At 44.3% G+C, this 17374-nt stretch overlaps 1 protein-coding gene across 5 annotated transcripts in view; it reads left to right on the top strand.

Annotated features, from left to right (window-relative positions):
- Nucleotides 1-17374, top strand: part of MAST2 (microtubule associated serine/threonine kinase 2) — a 162574-nt gene that overhangs the window by 26471 nt on the left and 118729 nt on the right. For all 5 annotated transcript variants that reach the window (XM_015421982.1, XM_015421981.1, XM_015421980.1 and 2 more), the window contains exon 3: nt 8618-8709. In XM_015421982.1, coding sequence (XP_015277468.1) covers nt 8618-8709 — 92 coding nt within the window. The remainder of the gene's footprint in view (nt 1-8617; nt 8710-17374) is intronic.

Genomic DNA, 17374 nt, shown 5'->3' with positions numbered 1-17374 from the left:
GGAGCGATCACACAGGGGGAAAATGCAGCTTTAAACGGGAGAGCTGAGAAAACACCACTTGGGACCTGGTAACAAAATACTTCGGGTTAAAGCCGTTTTGAGCCGGAAACCAATGGCTGGGGACGGGAGGCAGATGTTGACTGTGTGATCATGCAGATAAAATCCGTTGCTGAACCATCACAACACCAGATCAAACGGTGCATCTGAACGCACCCACAGTGTTCCAAATAGCCACTGATGGACCTCTGCTGCATCTGTTTATCCAGTCCCCTCTTGAAGCTGTCTATACATGTAGCCACCACTACTTCTAGCAGCACTGAATTCCACGTGTTAATTACTCTTTGGATGAAGTGCTTCCTTTTATCTGTTCTAAGCTTACTGCTCATTAATTTCATTGAGTGCATACGAGTTCTTGTATTGTGAGAAAGGGAGAAAAGTACTTCTTTCTCTTCCTTCTCTATCCCATGCATAATTTTTTAAACCTCTATCATGTCACCTGTCAATTGTCGTTTCTCCATGCTTTTTAAAATTTATTTAACTTTCAATTTATAGACCACTCACCCCCTAAGGGCTCTGAGCGGTTTACATTACACACTGTATTAATTTCATTACTTTTACTAGGGCCACACAATGAGGGAAAGGGACTATCTATCAGGCACCCACGGCGGGTCTTAGTTGTTGTTTATTTCTTACTGAGGTTCTTTCTTCAGTCCAGGGGAAGGAGTGTGATGTGGATTTTAATGTTCATCAAGTTAGGGGAGGCAGAAGAGTAGCTAACATTATTTAGATTGATTTATGTTGAGTGTACAGTGATTCCCAGTTTGTTTCTGGGCACAATTCAAGGTGTGGCCCTGACCTTCAAAGGCCTATATGGTTTGGGACCAACATCCCTGAAGGACTACCTAAATCCTTATGAACCTGCTTGACTGTTACGGGTCATTTTTGGAGGCCCTGCTTCAGGTGCCCTTGCCTCCTGAGATTAGGCAGGTGGCAACCTGGGAGAGGACCTTCTTGGTAATGGCACCAAAGCTCTGGAACTCTCTCCCCAGGGAGTTTCGTCTGTCCCTTTCTCCTTCAGTGGGGGAAAGTCATCCAGGGAGTGGTTAGGTCATGCCTCGGCTCGCTTGGATAGGGCTATGCAAAATTCTTTAGTTGTGAGGCTCCTATTGGAGAGACCTAGGTTGACCTCTCCAGTTTCTGTATAGCTCTGTGCTCGGTAGGTCATCTGGACCTCCAGCTCCAAGCCAACAAGAACTTTTTAAAAACTTATAAAAATCACAAGGAGGAGACACCAAAACAGGAGATCCTTTCCCCATCTCCACCCAGACCATCTGCAGGGAAGGAGGAGGGAAAAAAGAGAGCTCTCAGAGGATGCCACAAGAATTTCCCACCGCAGGAACAAAGAAGAGGAAGAGGCCCCCTCCCCCACCCGAGGCTTCAGATGGCAGGACGAAGGCGGGAACAGCAGAGGCCTCACTGGGACATGACCTCTCTACATACAAGGCACTGGGGGTAGAGGGGAAGGTGGCACAGCTACTTTCTATGGTGGCAGCCAAGTTGATGGGCTCGGAGGGCACCAGCGTCCGAAGAGGAATGAGCAGGCTGGTTTGGCGCACAGAGGCAATGCGGGGCCAGTCAAGCAGTCTGAGCTGCGGGCTCCTGCTCCTCCCCAACATCCAAAGAAAATCTCTGGAAAATCAGCCAGTGGAGTATCCGGCGTATGTGAGATGAAGGGATGTTGTGGGTAAACAAAAGGGCGGAGGAGGTCTGGGTGGCAGCCCTGTAGGAAGCACACCTACACCAACCCAGGGGCAAGGCCTGGGTCCCTGGGAGGGGTGTGGGGGGCAGGGCTATGGGGGGCAGGCTGGCCCCCAGCCATAGGGCCTCCTGCAGCCACAACCCCCACAATAGCAGCAGCGTCAGCCTATTCAAGCCCAAATAATCATGGTACCCGGGCCCTTCATGCCCCCACAGTTCCAGGTAGGACCAACCTTGTTTTGGCCTATGCTAGGAGGGCCATGGACTATCCCATCTCAATGGTCCCAGGGCTTTGGGAGCCAAGGGGGTGGGATTACTTACCCTTGACACCCACATTCAGGGTAACTAAAGGAAAAAGGATCTTGGCAAACAGCTCCTGGTCGTCCTTGGGTTCTGGATCCCCAATTCCTTTAGGGAAGAGACCAAGGGCCCCAGACATGCCCGGACAGACTGGAGTATCTGAGGCCTCTGGGAGGAGGAGGCCCCTTCTGAAATGAGTACATTGAGGAGTGGAAGACAGGCAGGGCTCAGACCCAAAGGAGGGTGCCCCCTTCATACGGATCAGAGTAGGCAGAGACGGCATCCATCATCACCTCCATAGGTGAAAATTCAAAAAGAGAGGAAGGGGAACGGTTGGGGGAAGAGACAAAAATTCAGACCACCTCGGCTTTTCCAGGTAGAACATTTCCAAAGGCTGTTGAACAAAGTGATCACCACGCTGAACTACCAGATGGAGGTAGCAGAGAAGCCTAGACCCTCAGTTTCTGCACAGCTGGACACCAGGGGTTTTAAAAAGCCAATCACTGCAGACATTTTCACCTTTCCCTGATGTCTTTGATGACATCATGAAGGCAGAGTGGGCCGCTCACAGAAGCAGGAACTCCTTGTTATCTTTGGCCAAACGACTTTATGAATTGCCAGAAGAAACCATGGAGGATCTCAAGGTGTACCTCAAGTGGATGCCTCCATAGTGGCTCTGCACTTTGGAGCAGTGCTGCCCAGGGATGGAGAGAATGCATTGAAGGATTCCATGGACAGGAAGAATGAGGCAGCACTGAAGAAAGCATATGAAGCTGTGCCACTGACACTTCGCTCAGCGACACCCCTGTCAAATTTTATGAGAGCCATCGTGATATGGACAGACAGCTTTCTACAGGACCCTGAAGTTTCTCCACTGGAACTGAAAAGATCTTTGCTAAAGATGAAGATGGCAGCAGAGTTTGCTTCAGATGTATCACAGGACAATATTCAGTTCTGCGCCAGGGTGCAGGTGGTGAACATCATAATATGACGTAACATCTGGCTCAAGCACTGGAAGGTGGGCATATTGTCAAAAAGTAATCTATCTACGGAGAAGTTATCACTTCTCGGCCTTTTGGCTAAGATCAGCGTAAACATTCTCTAAATAAGTCATCTGTTCTTAGTTCATAGAGAAGTTCTAGGACAGACTTCTTTTTGGAGAATCAAACCTCGACAAGGTACTGGTGGAGACGAGAGAGAAGAGGAACGCCATGCCATCTTCATATCGCAAGGACAGAGATTCGAAAAGCCAGGTCCTCATAGCCTTTTTGTGGCTTCTGCGTGACCTAACCACTTCCTGGATGACTTCATCCCCACTGAGGAGAAAGAACCTTCAGGTAAGGTCCAACGTATCGTTCTGTTGCCATCTTCCACCAGCAGGTGAAGCTTTTTTGTTTTGTATGGCATTCCCTCAATGATCCCTCTTTCCTAACCAATGTTTTATGTTTTGTATGCATTTTAACTATTTTGTACGTATTTTAACTCTGTTTTTAACTCATTTAGAAGTTGTTTTAATGAGGTATGTATTAGGGTTGCCAGATCCAGGTTGGGAAATTCCTGGAAATTTGAGGATGGAGCCTGGGGAAGACCGGTACCTCAGTGGGATATGATGCCATAGAATCCACCCTCTAAAGCATCCATTTTCTCCAGAAGAACTGGTCTCTGTAGTCTAGAGATGAGCTGTAATTCCAGGGGATCCCCAGGTCCCATTTTGTGGCTGGCATCCCTAGGTATGTTTGGGAGAGGGTTTTATTTTAATGGTTTTATAATGTATAGATTTTAAATTGTTAGCCACTTTCGTGACCTATGTAAGGGCAGAAAGGCAGGATATAATTTTTTGTAAGTAAAGAAATAATAAATAATACCACACAAAATTATTTTCCAGGTTTACTGACATAATGCTTACTTTGTAAGGGACCTGGTTCATGGTGGATGTGGGACTGAGTTATATTAATGTTTCAAAGCTGTTGACTTTTCAAAGGGAAAAGAACCCTACTTCTTTATCCCTGTAGCCTTTGACTTACTTGACATGGCCTGATCAAAGCCCATGTAGCAGTTTTTACCTGCTAGTGAAAACGTGTATGTGGCACACTGGTTTGTGAAATAGTAGTATACAGACTATGGAATACATATTAACAGTTTCATTTATTCCAGGACAGTTACCATACAAATGCTGAAAGTGGCTACAGTCGTATATTTTGGATGTTTGCTTGTTCTTATCTTGAAGGACTCAATTATTCCTGTTGTCAATGATGCCATTGCTGACAAAATTGCTTCCATCTCTAAATTACTATAATCAGAAGCTATAACTTCCAGTGCAGCTGGTGCTTTCATAAGATTGTCAATTTTAGACTTGTCCATTATGAAGAAAAAATTGTAAATATTTGTTTTCATCTTTGAAACATTGTGAATAATGCTAACTGATTTTGTCTATGAGTTTCAATAGTCTAGTAGTGACAGTCACATTTTTCTTTTGCAAGTTGAGTCCATAGAGGAATTGTGGGTTTACTGTAGCAGTGTGACACATTACACAGAGAGGGGTTAAAGAGGCAGAATGGAGGGTCTTATCTCTTGTCATTTTATTCCTGCATGTGCTTTACAACAATGCTGGCATATAAGATCTGGCAAGACCTTTGCCCCCTTTCTCACTCTTAAGGAGAAACGTAATATTGGATGCGGTGACCTGTACTCTAGACGACTAGTGAGTGTCGTGATCTGTGGAAACCAGTGATAGGCCACTATATGTAACATTATTCTGGACAAGGTGGACCACTGGTCTGATATAGCAGGGGGCTTCTTATGTGAATGGGCAATGAAATGGCAGAGGAAATTCAAGGCAAATGATGTCCATTGGGCAAAAAATATATATATCTTAATTTCACATATATACTGATGAAGTCTGTGCTGGTGATGACAATCCAAGAAAAAGGTCTTGGGTTATTGTGGATAGCTCACAAAAAATCTCCAATTTTTTCAAATGGCAACTTCCATGCTAGGGATCTTTACAAAAGGCTTTTTTAGTTTAAAAAAGGCAACTAATGGATGACATCATAGAGATCAATAAATAATAATTATAATAATGATGATGGTGATGATGATGATAATAATAATAAAAATAAAAAACAACGATCAATGGTGTAGAAAGTGGATAGAAGCTTTGCTTCTTTTCCTATGGAGTCACTATATGAAACTGGTTGGCCATGAAAGTCATTGCCATGAGATGTGGTGTAGATTTAAAAAGAGTTTTGGAGAGATCTGTGTAGGATAAACTTATGTAGGATAGAATATCAACCCTGGCAGCCAAATGTGGTCCCACAGTTTAAGAGGCAGCAAGCCTCTGACTGTCAGATGCTTAGTAGCAGTCACCAGAGGAGTACTATTTGCAGCAGGTCCTACTTTGTGGGCTTCCCTGCAGTATCCGGTTATACACTGTTGGAAACAAGATGCTGGGCTAGATGAACCATAGGTCTGATTCAGCATTGCTAGTCCTATGTTGTATGGCTCTGTTGTTCCAAATAATAAGGAAGATGGCATTTGTCCCCCTTCCTCTGTGCAGTAAACTAAAAGGGAAAACTATGTGTCCTTAACCCAATTAGTTTTTTGTATTGTCAAAAATCCATTCAATACATGCACAGGAATTACAAAACGTTGAAATAGAAGTCCTAAATTCTCTGGTGGTCCAGTGTGGGGTAGTCTAAACCTATAAGAAGTAGCTCCTCCTTGGAGGCAGGCAGGGTCACTGGTGAGAGGAGGCATTATTTTTGAGAATTCTTGAAGAACAGGTGAGGTACCAGAAGACTGGAGGCGGGCAAAAGTTGTCCCCATCTTCAAGAAGGGGAAAAATGGTGCTAGCTTTAAAATTCAGTTTACAAGCATACAAAACATACAAACATAACATATAAACTATTATAATTTGTAATACAAACCATATATTTATATTAAACCTTTTTATATTTATATGGAACATATTTGTATTACTTATATGACTCTTTCAAACTGTATTTTAGAATTGATTTATACATCATCTCTGTGAACAGTATCATCAAGTTTCATTATGGAAAAAAGTTTAATTTAGGCTTTCTTCTTCCTTTCTCTTTTTCCAATAATTTAAAACAATATCAAAATTACTATTATTATCAATAAAGTGAGATAAGAGAGAACATGAAAATGCATTCTGTGGTTAGGTGCCACAGTTTTGACCAGTGTCAAAAGGAATGGCATACAGGGTAAGCATATTGGTCAGAGAAAGTAGATCTACAAGGAGACTTGAACTGGGACCACTTGGAATTTACAGAACTATTCTGAACTGAAATTTTACAGTAGCATTTATAGCAGATTGAAGAAAACCACAGGAAAAAATATGTTCATTTGTGCTTTTTCCTAAAGCTTGACTTGGAGGAGGGAGAAACTTGGCCAAAGGGAAGAAAAATGGTGCAAGGCTGCAGGAAAGGTGCCTGGCTATCCAGCAAACTGAAGGCCAGTGATCCTGCATGGATCCTGGCCTGGGCCCTCAAGCTGACCTCCTCTCCTGCCCACACAAACCCTGCACCCCTCCTCCCACCCAAAGGGAAGGAAAATGCTGCCAGGCTGCAGGAAGGGCACCTGGCTGCCCAGCAAACCAGAGGCTGGCAATCCTGCACGGATCCCGGCCTGGGCCCTCCAGCTGACCTCCTCTCCTGCCTATACAAGCCCTCCCCCCACCCAAAGGGAAGGGAAACAGTGTCAGGCTGCAGGAAGGGCGCCCAGCTGCCCAGCAAACTGAAGGCCGGTGATCCTGCACAGATCCCAGCCTGGGCCCTCTACCTGACCTCCACCCCCCACAAGACAAAACAAACAACCAGATGACTCACCTCAGGAAGGGCAGCAGTCCTCCAGATAACTCTTGGACCAGGGGATCTCCAGCTGCACGAAGGAAAGGACTGCTGGGTGGGGAAACAGCACCCCCTTTCATAGGGCATTCAAGCCTCAGCTGAGGGGAGGCTGGGCCAGGCCAGATTAGGAAACAAAAATCATACCGCTGGGCTTCTGTGCTGCCTGACCAAACCAGTCTGTGCTATGTGACTATTGGGAAGGGAACCTTGCACCCCTGCACTGAGGTAAAAATTGGTGTGCTGGGTGGGGGGAATTGGTGTGCCACTGCATCCTAGTGCAGCTTAAAGGGAACCTTGGTCAGTGGGCTATGGTGGAAAGGAAGATGGGAAAAATTTGTTGTGTGAATTTTGTTTTTCTAATAGTACTTTAGGTCTACCCATTATGGTTGATGCAATTTAGCACAAAACGGTTAATAGCAGGAGGAGGTATAATTTGTAAGAGCCTTCAATTGGTTGGAGATATTATTCTGATATATCAGATTGGAGTACAGACTTTGAAGTTGAATGGAGCTCCTCAAGGTATGCTGCAGTGAATTGCAGAGTTATGGAAGCTGGCTGTGTATCTGTTCTAGTTGTGATTTTAAAATGAACATATTTTGTAATGAATTGATTGTTAACTAACTGCCTTGAACGTATGGAAAGGTAGGATAGCAGTGCTATGAATACCATAGAAAATATAAATATACAGAAAATAATCCGTAATGTATTTTAATACATAAATTTGTAAGGTATATTAATAAGGGGGACGCAGTCTTATCTGTCTTTTACATATTCTGCATTGGATTTTTGATATGATACTCCAAAATAGCTAACTCACATATTTTTAAATAGCCTTCCTTATTTTGATGAAATCACCAGTATTTTCTAGAGTTTAGCTTGGATTAACATTGCTACAGGAAGTATATAGTACTAAATCTTGAAATTATTTGGGAATATTATTTTAATATTGTTAAGGATTTAAAATTAATTTTATATTCAGTATATCTAGTATTCTCTAACCATTTCCCAAAGCAAACCAGTTTCACTCTACAGCTTTCATAGGTAAAGGTAAAGGTTCCCCTGCTCGAAAGCCAGTCGAATCCGACGCTAGGGTTGCGGTGCTCATCCGTTTCAAAGCCGAAGAGCCAGCGCTGCCCGAAGATGTTTCCGTGGTCATGTGGCAGGCATGACTAAACACCAAGGCACACGGAACGCTGTTACCTTCCCACTGAAGCAATACCTATTTATCTACCTGCAATTTCTTGCTTTCGAACTGCTAGGTTGGCAGGAGCTGGAACTAGAGATGGGAGCTCACTCCATCATGCGGCAACTCGGGTCTCGAACTGCTGAACTACTGACCTTCCACAGCCTACAGTTCAGCGTCTTAACCACTTGAGCCACCGCAGCTTTCATACATGAAACAAAATAATCCTACCATTTCTGTTCCCTTAGTTCTTGAGTTTTTCTATAGCAGAACCATGAACACGGCTACACAATGAGCCAAAGTAGGTAGATGGGTGTGACTGTGGTACCAATTTAGTACACCTGTGTAGTCACCAAAAAAAATTATAACATTTTCCCATATTGTTTTATCCAGAAACCATTGTTATCAGATATATCCTTCACTTTGAACAATACAAACTTATGCTATAAATTCCTTTAAAAACATTTCTGCCCCTTATTAAATTGTCTGTTTACTTCTATTTCAGCTGTCGGACCAGTAATAGAAAGAGTTTGATTGTGACCTCTAGCACGTCTCCAACGCTTCCAAGGCCACACTCTCCACTCCATGGGCATGCAGGTAATAATATTTGTGGTGCATTTGCAAATAATTGTTTATTATAAGTGCTGCTGTTTTTGCTATACTGGACATCTGCTTTTGGTATTTGGTATTTAGAATGGAACTGAGTGGAAGCTTATAAATAATGTAAGACCTTAACTTTTTGTAGCAAAGAGGAATGTTACTTGCAGATTGGGCATCATGTCATGCAGCAGTTAATCATGTGTTTGTTTGGAAGACTGGAGTTCTTAGGGTTTGGAAGACTGGAGTTCTTAGGGGTACAATGTTTTTTTAAAAAGTCACAAGTTAATTTTGTATGGACAATTTTATGTCCCCCCCCCCCCCCCCCCCCCCTCACCTTCTGTCCTATCATTTGTACTGTTCCTCATCCATTCCCTCTAAAGTTCAATGTCCATAGAGGACCTAATGTAATGGGCTCTCTGACACTGATAGCTATCATGGCTGGACTTTGGGGCATGTCTTGTTACCCAAAATGGACCCAGAGAAGGGGAAATTAACTTTAGAAAGGTCTCCAGAAAGGAATAACAGGAGACCTTGTAGTCTGTGTATATCAGGGTGGATCTCAGTAGGGGTACCCCAAAATAAAATTATGAAGGAAGAGAGTCAGTGAGAGATTGTAAACATAAACAAATAGCTTTATTGTATGCAAAATAAAATAAAAAGACATAAAACTGTAAAGAACCTACACCAAGCCTCTGAGAACTGATTCACTAAGAAATCACACACACACCAGCAAGAGGGTACACTTATAGAAGGTTGAAGGGAGGGAATTGGGAAGTTTTAGGGCAGGGCCATACAACTTTAAATCTGAGGCTTGAGGTCTGGAGGACTCTGGGAGTAGATGCAGTGGAGGTCCAAAGAGCAGAGCATTGGGAAGGAAAGGGAGAAAAGAAGCCTGCAGAGCACAGCAGGGGGTTCTTCGAAAGAGACCAGAGTTCTGACCAGTAGAGATCTGGATTGGGGATCTGAGGAACAATTTGCTATGGACAGAAGACCCCTAGTAGAGTTTTAGCCGTCTTGGCTTTGGATTGGGTCAAGATAAAAAATCTGAATCTCACTTTCTGGTTTAAAGTTAACTGCTGTCAAAGTTCAGCAGAAAAAATGGGGAAAATACCTTGATTACACTATTGTGAGCCAAATCTACATGGACACAAAGAGCCTGGGTGAGGCACTGTGATAAACATACTTTAATTAGGCTGATCTGCATGGACACAAAAGTGAGTCAAGATAGCTGCTGAAACAGGATGGAGGGCAAATTAATGATTTGAGTGCCCATCTTGATTGAGTAAAAAAAGAAAAAGGGGAATTGGGAGTTAGTTAATGAAATAGCAACTTCCTTGGACTGGGCAGACCCCTCTGGGGTATGTCAGGATATTAAATACACTGTGGTCTTCTTGGCTGTTTCTCAGTTGCCAACTTCCAGGTCTACAGGGAGGCTGAGAAACAGCCAAGAACACCACAGTGTATTTAAGGACTGTGCACAGCATATTCATTGGTCTAACCTGGGAAGGCTCTCTTTGTATCATTTCAAGCCTTAGCTATAAGCAGTAGTGGAGCATATTAGAATATTCACAGTTTATTTCATGTATTGTTTTTGATTCATGCATTGTGTTTGAGACATACGCCTTTAGTAAAAACTTTGTGTGTTAGTAGACCTTGAACAATTGTTATTTACATGGGATATTTTGGTTTTGATTTGTACTCGGCCTTTTGGCTAAGATCAGCGTAAACATTATCTAAATTAAAGTCATCTCTGTGGTCCCGTTGTGTTTAGTACTAATTTTTGTTTTAGCACATTAAAAAGTGTCTTGATGCTTACTGTTTGTAAAGACTTGAAAGTAATAGGGACTTAACATACATCAATAAAGAATGTCTACAGTTAAAAGAGAAATTATGCTGGATTTCTCAGTCTTCTAAGAGATTCCCCCAATTAGACAAGTGTGTGTTATACACAAAGTCACAAAAAAGGGAGACTACTATGCTGTGCTTCATAAAACGATGGCTCCCTTTCTGGAATTGGTGACCCAGACAGCCCTACTAATCTATTCTAAACCTTGGTGGTGATCCAGTCCTACTGGGGAACGCCAGATGGTATAATAACTCTGCCAAGAAATATGAATCGAATTTAAGCGCACACTGCAAACGGAAAGTATTGTTGGCTTTCATAGCCTTAGTGAAATGCTACAATTCATTTTGTTCAAAATGTTCTTCATACAAGTTGATAGTGTATCCCATATATGCTCTTTAGACAACAAAACTGGGGGAATCTTCAAAAGAAAATTGGTAGCAGTTCAACTAGAATGAGCCACCTGCTCCTCTGATTCAAGAGCCTCTCATCTTAGATGGCTGGTATCCAAGTAGAGAAAATCTGTCTCAAGTTCTCCAAGAAGAGTGTAAGTGGCTGCCTGCTGACCTTTGACACAATTAGGATTTCAGATTTTGTTAAAAAGAAACTCTCTTCGAAGGAACCCGTGGCTGCATGATTTTCCTTTAAACATCTTCCAGGCAATTTTATTGGACACTGCTGCCAGTTACCTGGAAACAGCAACCAATACCGGTGGTTTATTTGTTTTGTTTTTTAAATCAGCAGTAGCCTAGGTTTTTCAAATTAAACCCCCCCTATAACAGTAAATTCATGTGCAGAACATATTAAAGCAGTGATGTAGGAAATTTCTGGATCAACTAAAAGAAAGAGAAAATGGAAAGACAGCACTAGTCAATAGAAGAAACAAGAGGACAGACCCTCCTAAGGGGCCAATAAATAGTTTATTGAAATGAAGTAATGGAACCTAACATTTTATTATTACTGTTAAGCCTCTTATGCAGATCAATTGGAAAAATGTTTACTTTCCCATCCTAACTTGAAAATAAGATTTTTTTCTCTGCCTTAGGAAAAGTGAAGGCAAATAGTTAGAATTTTGAAAAAGCGTGCAGGGTGTGAACAGCAAAGTTGTATCCCTTCCCCCAAAGTACTGCAAGTTTCACCACAGTGAAAGGGAGTAAGAGGTGGGCAGAGGACCACTACTGACTTCTCCCCTCATCTCCAGACAAAAGTTTTAATTCGGTCATTAAAACTATTCAAAGGCCCACACCCTCTGTTAGCTTTTGAGTTGTTAGCTATCTTGGTATTAAAACTGTATTAAATATTTGCGTCACAGAATTGACAGCTTCCTGCATGTTGTTTCATAGATGCTTGAAGGCCAAAACACTGAGCATTCCACTTTTGTATAATTAGCAGATATATCACACCTATTGAGAATCATAGTATCTCTTTGTTGTTCTAATAATGCTTTAAAAATAGTTACCAATATTTGATCAAGTGAAATATCTCCCTCTACTGTTTGTGTATTTCTTTCCTTTACCTCTGTGAATCACTGTTGTGATCATTTGAATATGTGTTGTATATTCACTTCATAGTGACAGGAGAACAGACTGGAATTGCCACTGCATCTGATATGTTCAGGTTCGCAAACTGGTGACCTGACCAATTAAAGGCTTGCCTAAACTAGCCTGCCTTCTGCTATAGACACCATAGACCAGTTGAGCACCATTTTGGCTTTTGTGGGTCACCTTCTCCCGTCTTTGTTCCATTAATATATTAATTATTGCTGAAAAATGTGTAGTTATTTTGCATGTTGCTTTGTTAGGAAGAGCACTGCTGGGTCAGACCAATGGTCCATCAGTCCAGCAATCCTGTCTCATGCAGTGGCCAGTCATTTCCTCTGCAGGGCCAACAACAGGGTGTAGAGGCTGAGGCCTTCCCCTGATGTTGCCTCCTGGCTCTGGGATCCAGAGGTTTAGTGCCTCTGTGTGTGGAGGTTCCACTCAGTCACCATAGCTAGTAGCCATTGATAGACTAATCCTCCATGAATCCATCTAATCCCATTTTCAAGCTGCTTATTCCTGTGGCTGTGACTACATCCTCTGGCAGCAAACTCCATATTTAATCATTCTCTGTGTAAAATAGTATTTCCTTTTGTCTGTCTTGAACCTACTGCCCATCAGCTTCATTGGATGCCCTCAAGTGCTAGTATTTTGGGAGAGGGAGAAAATTGTCTTTTTATCAACTCTCTCCACCCGTAGAAGCCATAGTTTCTTGATAGGAAGGGCGGGGTATAAATTGAAATAAATAAATAAATAAAACCCTCTATCATTATGCTAGAGATTGCAGAACTCCACTGTATAGTGTATACTGTCCTATTTAACATAAGAACATAAGAGAAGCCAATGTTGGATCAGGCCAATGGCCCATCTAGTCCAATACTCTGTCACACAGTGGTCAAAAATACCAGGGGCCATCAGGAGATCCAGCAGTGGGGCCAGGACACTAGAAGCCCTCCCACTGTTGCCCCCCCACCAGCACCATGAATACAGAGCATCCCTTGTTCCAGCCTGAGAGTTCCTATCTATACCTTGTGGCTAATAGCCACTGATGGACTTCTGCTCCATATGTTTATCTAAATCTTCGATGTGGTCTCTGTGCTTCACACCCATGGGATCTAGTGCGCACGTGCTGGATCGATTGGTGTTGTAGCAAGCTCTTTTAACAGATTTTCACGCCCAGACCTCGGGCATGCGCAGGAACCTCACCGCGCATGCCCAGAGGGGTGGGCGTGGGCATCCCGCCAGTTCCTTTCTTACCGCCGCGTTGGAAATACCTTTTCTTCGTCAGTCTGATCGGTTCGTTAGTTTGGCTTTTTGCCTCACGGCTCTTAGGATTTTTTCCTCATTCTTCTACCTTTTTGTGTTACTCCTTCGCTACCTACAAAACTTAAAAAAACCAAAAACTTTGTTTTTCCTGACGGGGGAAAGTTTCGTTTACCTCAGCCAGCCTTCAGGCTTTACCCCCCCCCCCCTTCTTTCTCCACTACTTTTTTGTTCTATGGAGAAAAAGTGGGGCTTTTTTAACAGGTGTCAACGTTGCGGTAGTAAACTCGCTCCACCTGACCGCCACACCCGTTGTATTTTTTGTTTGGTAGAGTCTCACAGACCTGACTCGTGCCAGCACTGTGCAAGATTTTCAAATCAAACACGAAAAAACCGAGCTGCGCGCCTTAAACTCGCGCTCCTAGAATTGGCTCTAAATTCTTCCACAATGATGGACTCTGAGACACCTTCGACCTCAACGGCTCCGGTATCGAGGCCTGCCTCTGACATCGTCCAACCAGCGCCGAAGCCTCCGGCATCGAAGGCGCAATCCTCCACCTCAACAGCGGTAAAGAAGAGACCCAAGGCAAGTAAGCGAAGTCCGCAAAAAAGGGTTCCTCTAAGCCCCTCAAAGCGGTGAAGAAGGTGAAAGTAGCGGCGTCCGCACTGGCTGATGCCCCTATAGTGCCCCCCACTCCATCGATATCAGATGGATATCGATACCCCACGCTCCTCCACCGATATCTACAATTCAAATTTTGGACTCTCCTATTCAACAACTGGAGAGTCCTTACTTCGACATCGAGAATGTGGAACTCCTAAGTCATCCCATGGGTGCAGAGATTTCCCTCTCTCCTTCTCCATCGTCAACATCGACGGTTTCGGAAGCTCCCAACGTCGATACCGGTCAGAATCGACACATTCCTTCTAGCAGGCAGCGTCAACCTCCATGTCTGCATGGCGATACCGTCGATATCGATGAGCAAGTTTTTAGAGACCGTTCACAAAAATGGCACATTCCTTTGTCTCCAAGACGTGATCGATCCAGAAGTCGATCCCCCCAGAGTCTTTATCCCCCCCACCACCTATGTCGTGGGACCATCGCCAACTGAGATACCGCTACAGCAATTATCCTCCATCCATGCCCCGGCTTACTCCTGCGGGCTATTCCGACTGGGATCGCTATTCGACCCACTCTGCACATGGAGCAAGGTCACCCTATAAATTGAGACCTTCGGCAATGCTGTCTCGACCTCCGCCTGAAGACGCTTCTCACCACCAAACAGAACCTCTGGGTTCTTCCACCCCCCAAGTTGCTCCACCAAATGTTTTGACTAGTCAACCGGAAGTAACTCCAATACAAATACCAGAACAGGGATGCTCTGATTCCGGAGACGACGAATCTGACTCAGAGGCTTCGGAGATCCAAACCTCCCCTGACCACAAGTCACCAAACCAAGCGGTCACAGAGGACCTCCCTATATCGCCATCCAACAATCTCACTTCTTATATAGACCTTGTCAAACGAATGGTCCATTCTCTAGGCCTCTCTGTGGTACAACAACAGCCACAGGTTACTGATCCTGTTTTTGATATTGTGCAACTAGATACCTCTTCTACCATTGCACTCCCCATGTCCGCAGTCCTCTTGCAAGCTATCAAGGCTCCATGGGAAAAGCCGTCTTCAGCCCCGGTGTCGACAAGACGTCTGGACCATATGTACAGAGTCCAGGAGACAGGTGCCGAATTTTTATTTTCCCACCCTCAACCAAATTCGGTAGTCATAACATCCTCATCCAAGTCTAAACGAATGCACTCGGCACCCTCTGACAGGGAAAGTAGGAAATTAGACGTATTCGGGAGATGCTTCTACGCCACGGGTGCATTAGGGGTCAAAACCACTAACTACCTAGCCTGCATGAGCAGATATCAATATACTCTGTGGGAAAGACTCTCCGACCTCCTAACCCACCTCCTTTAAGACAAGCTTCAAGCGGCCAGGGTTATTCAAAAGGAAGGTATGGTCCTTGCGAAGCAGCAGCTCAACACATCCAAACATGCCTTAGATGCTTCCTCCAGAACAATGGCCTCAGCTATCGCTCTGAGGAGACACTCCTGGCTCCGCGATACCAATCTTCCTCAAGATACTAGGTCATGTCGAAGACCTCTCTTTTGATGGCCTCAGCCTTTTTAACAGCACAACCGATACCGTGCTCCAGGATATAGATAAGAGCATAAAGGCCTCTCACGCTCTAGGGGTGTCACCCTCCACGAGGCAACAATATTGTTCTCGCACCTGGTCTAGGTCCTGGCAGAGACGTACTCCAAATCGTCAGTCTCCGGATAGGCAATGGAGGCCACGTACAACTTCTGGTGGTCAAAGACCCGCCTTTCAGAAACCTAAGTTCGGAACTGGACAACGCACCAAACGCACCAAACAACCAAGGTCCTCCAAGCAGGGCTTTTGACTTCCCTCCTACCGAGTCAGTTCAAACACGTCTGTCACCCTTCCTTTATGCTTGGCGTCACATCACCTTGGACCAATGGGTGCTGTCCATTGTAAGTCAGGGCTACCGTATTCAATTCAACCAGAACCCCATCACTCCAGTAGTCATCACCATACCCCCTTCCCCACCTCTCCTAGAAGAGGTGTCCGTCCTACTGCAGAAGGAACCCATCAAGAGGGTACCACCACACCTCCAAGGGACGGGATTTTATTCTCGATACTTCACAGTCCCAAAGCGGGATGGAGGTGTTCGGCCCATTTTAGATCTGAGGGAGCTGAAGTGTTATGTCACCTACCACCGCTTCCGCATGGTGTCCTTGCAGCAGATTATGCCACTGCCCTGGAAAAACGTCTGGATGGCCACCCTTGACCTCCAAGACGCATGCTTCCACCTCACTATCCACCCTCCCACCGCCAATACCTGCGCTTCGCAATTGGTCAACACCATTACCAATATGCGGCCCTACCATTCAGCCTTTCAAGCACCCCAAGAGTCTTCACAAAGACTATGATTGTGGTGGCGGCCTTCCTCCGTCTCAAGGGCTCCTAGTGGCGTCCTCTAAAGACACTCTAGTCTCAAACATCAACGAGACAATGGTACTCTTGAAAGCTCTGGGCTTACAAGTCAATCTCCAGAAATCTCAATTGCAACCGGCCCAGCAGATACAATACATCGATGCCCTACTGGATTCCAAGACATGCATGGCTTACCTGCCCCCAAACAGGGCGGCAGATATTGTCCACTTAGCCACCGTCGTTCATACCCAACCCTTGGTCATGGCCTTTCAGATACAGAGGCTACTCAACCTTATGGCCGAGACTACATCAGTCCTGGTCTTCGCAAAACTAAAAATGCGACACCTACAACTGTGGTTCATTCGCAACTTCGATACCTCGAAGAATGTACATGCCACCGTCCTAACCCCCCCCCCAACATACGAGAGCCCCTACTTTGGTGGACTGTCCTCTCCAATCTTTTCCAAGGAGCACCCTTCCTTCCACCGTCTCTCCCTTATTCTCTGGCATGCCCTGGAAGCGAAGGATCATATTAGCCTTTTCCATTTGTAATTGGAACAACTGATCTTCCGTGGAGCTTTGTTTCCTTTCCAATTTTTGCACTTTTTTCTTCACCATTTGGGTTGTTGCCTCCACTTCATTCACCTTCTCAGTATTTTGTTTCATCATTTGCAATGTCTCATTTATCTGATTTTGCTGAGAGGTGATACATTGAGTCATTGTTGACATTTGTTCCTTGAAGTTATTCAGCTGTTCCAGCAGGGGGCGCATGGATTCTGCTATGGTCTTAGCCAACTCACTGGTAACTTCTGGTTTCGGGCTTTCAGTCCCTTTCGGTTTCAAAAGTTTTTCTTTGTCTTGCTTCCCCACCATCTTTATCGTTTGTTTACTTTCGCAATTTTTAAAAAAGTCTCTGAATGTGCGCTTAAACACTTAAATTCGCTTTGTTAAGTACTTCTAGTTTCTTTGGCGTTTTCTTCCGCTTCCCCCCTCAAA

This window comes from Gekko japonicus, unplaced genomic scaffold (genome assembly GCF_001447785.1).
Source record: "Gekko japonicus isolate JY-2015 unplaced genomic scaffold, Gekko_japonicus_V1.1 scaffold75, whole genome shotgun sequence".
Lineage (NCBI taxonomy): Eukaryota > Metazoa > Chordata > Lepidosauria > Squamata > Gekkonidae > Gekko > Gekko japonicus.
This window is presented reverse-complemented; position numbering and strand designations above follow the sequence as displayed.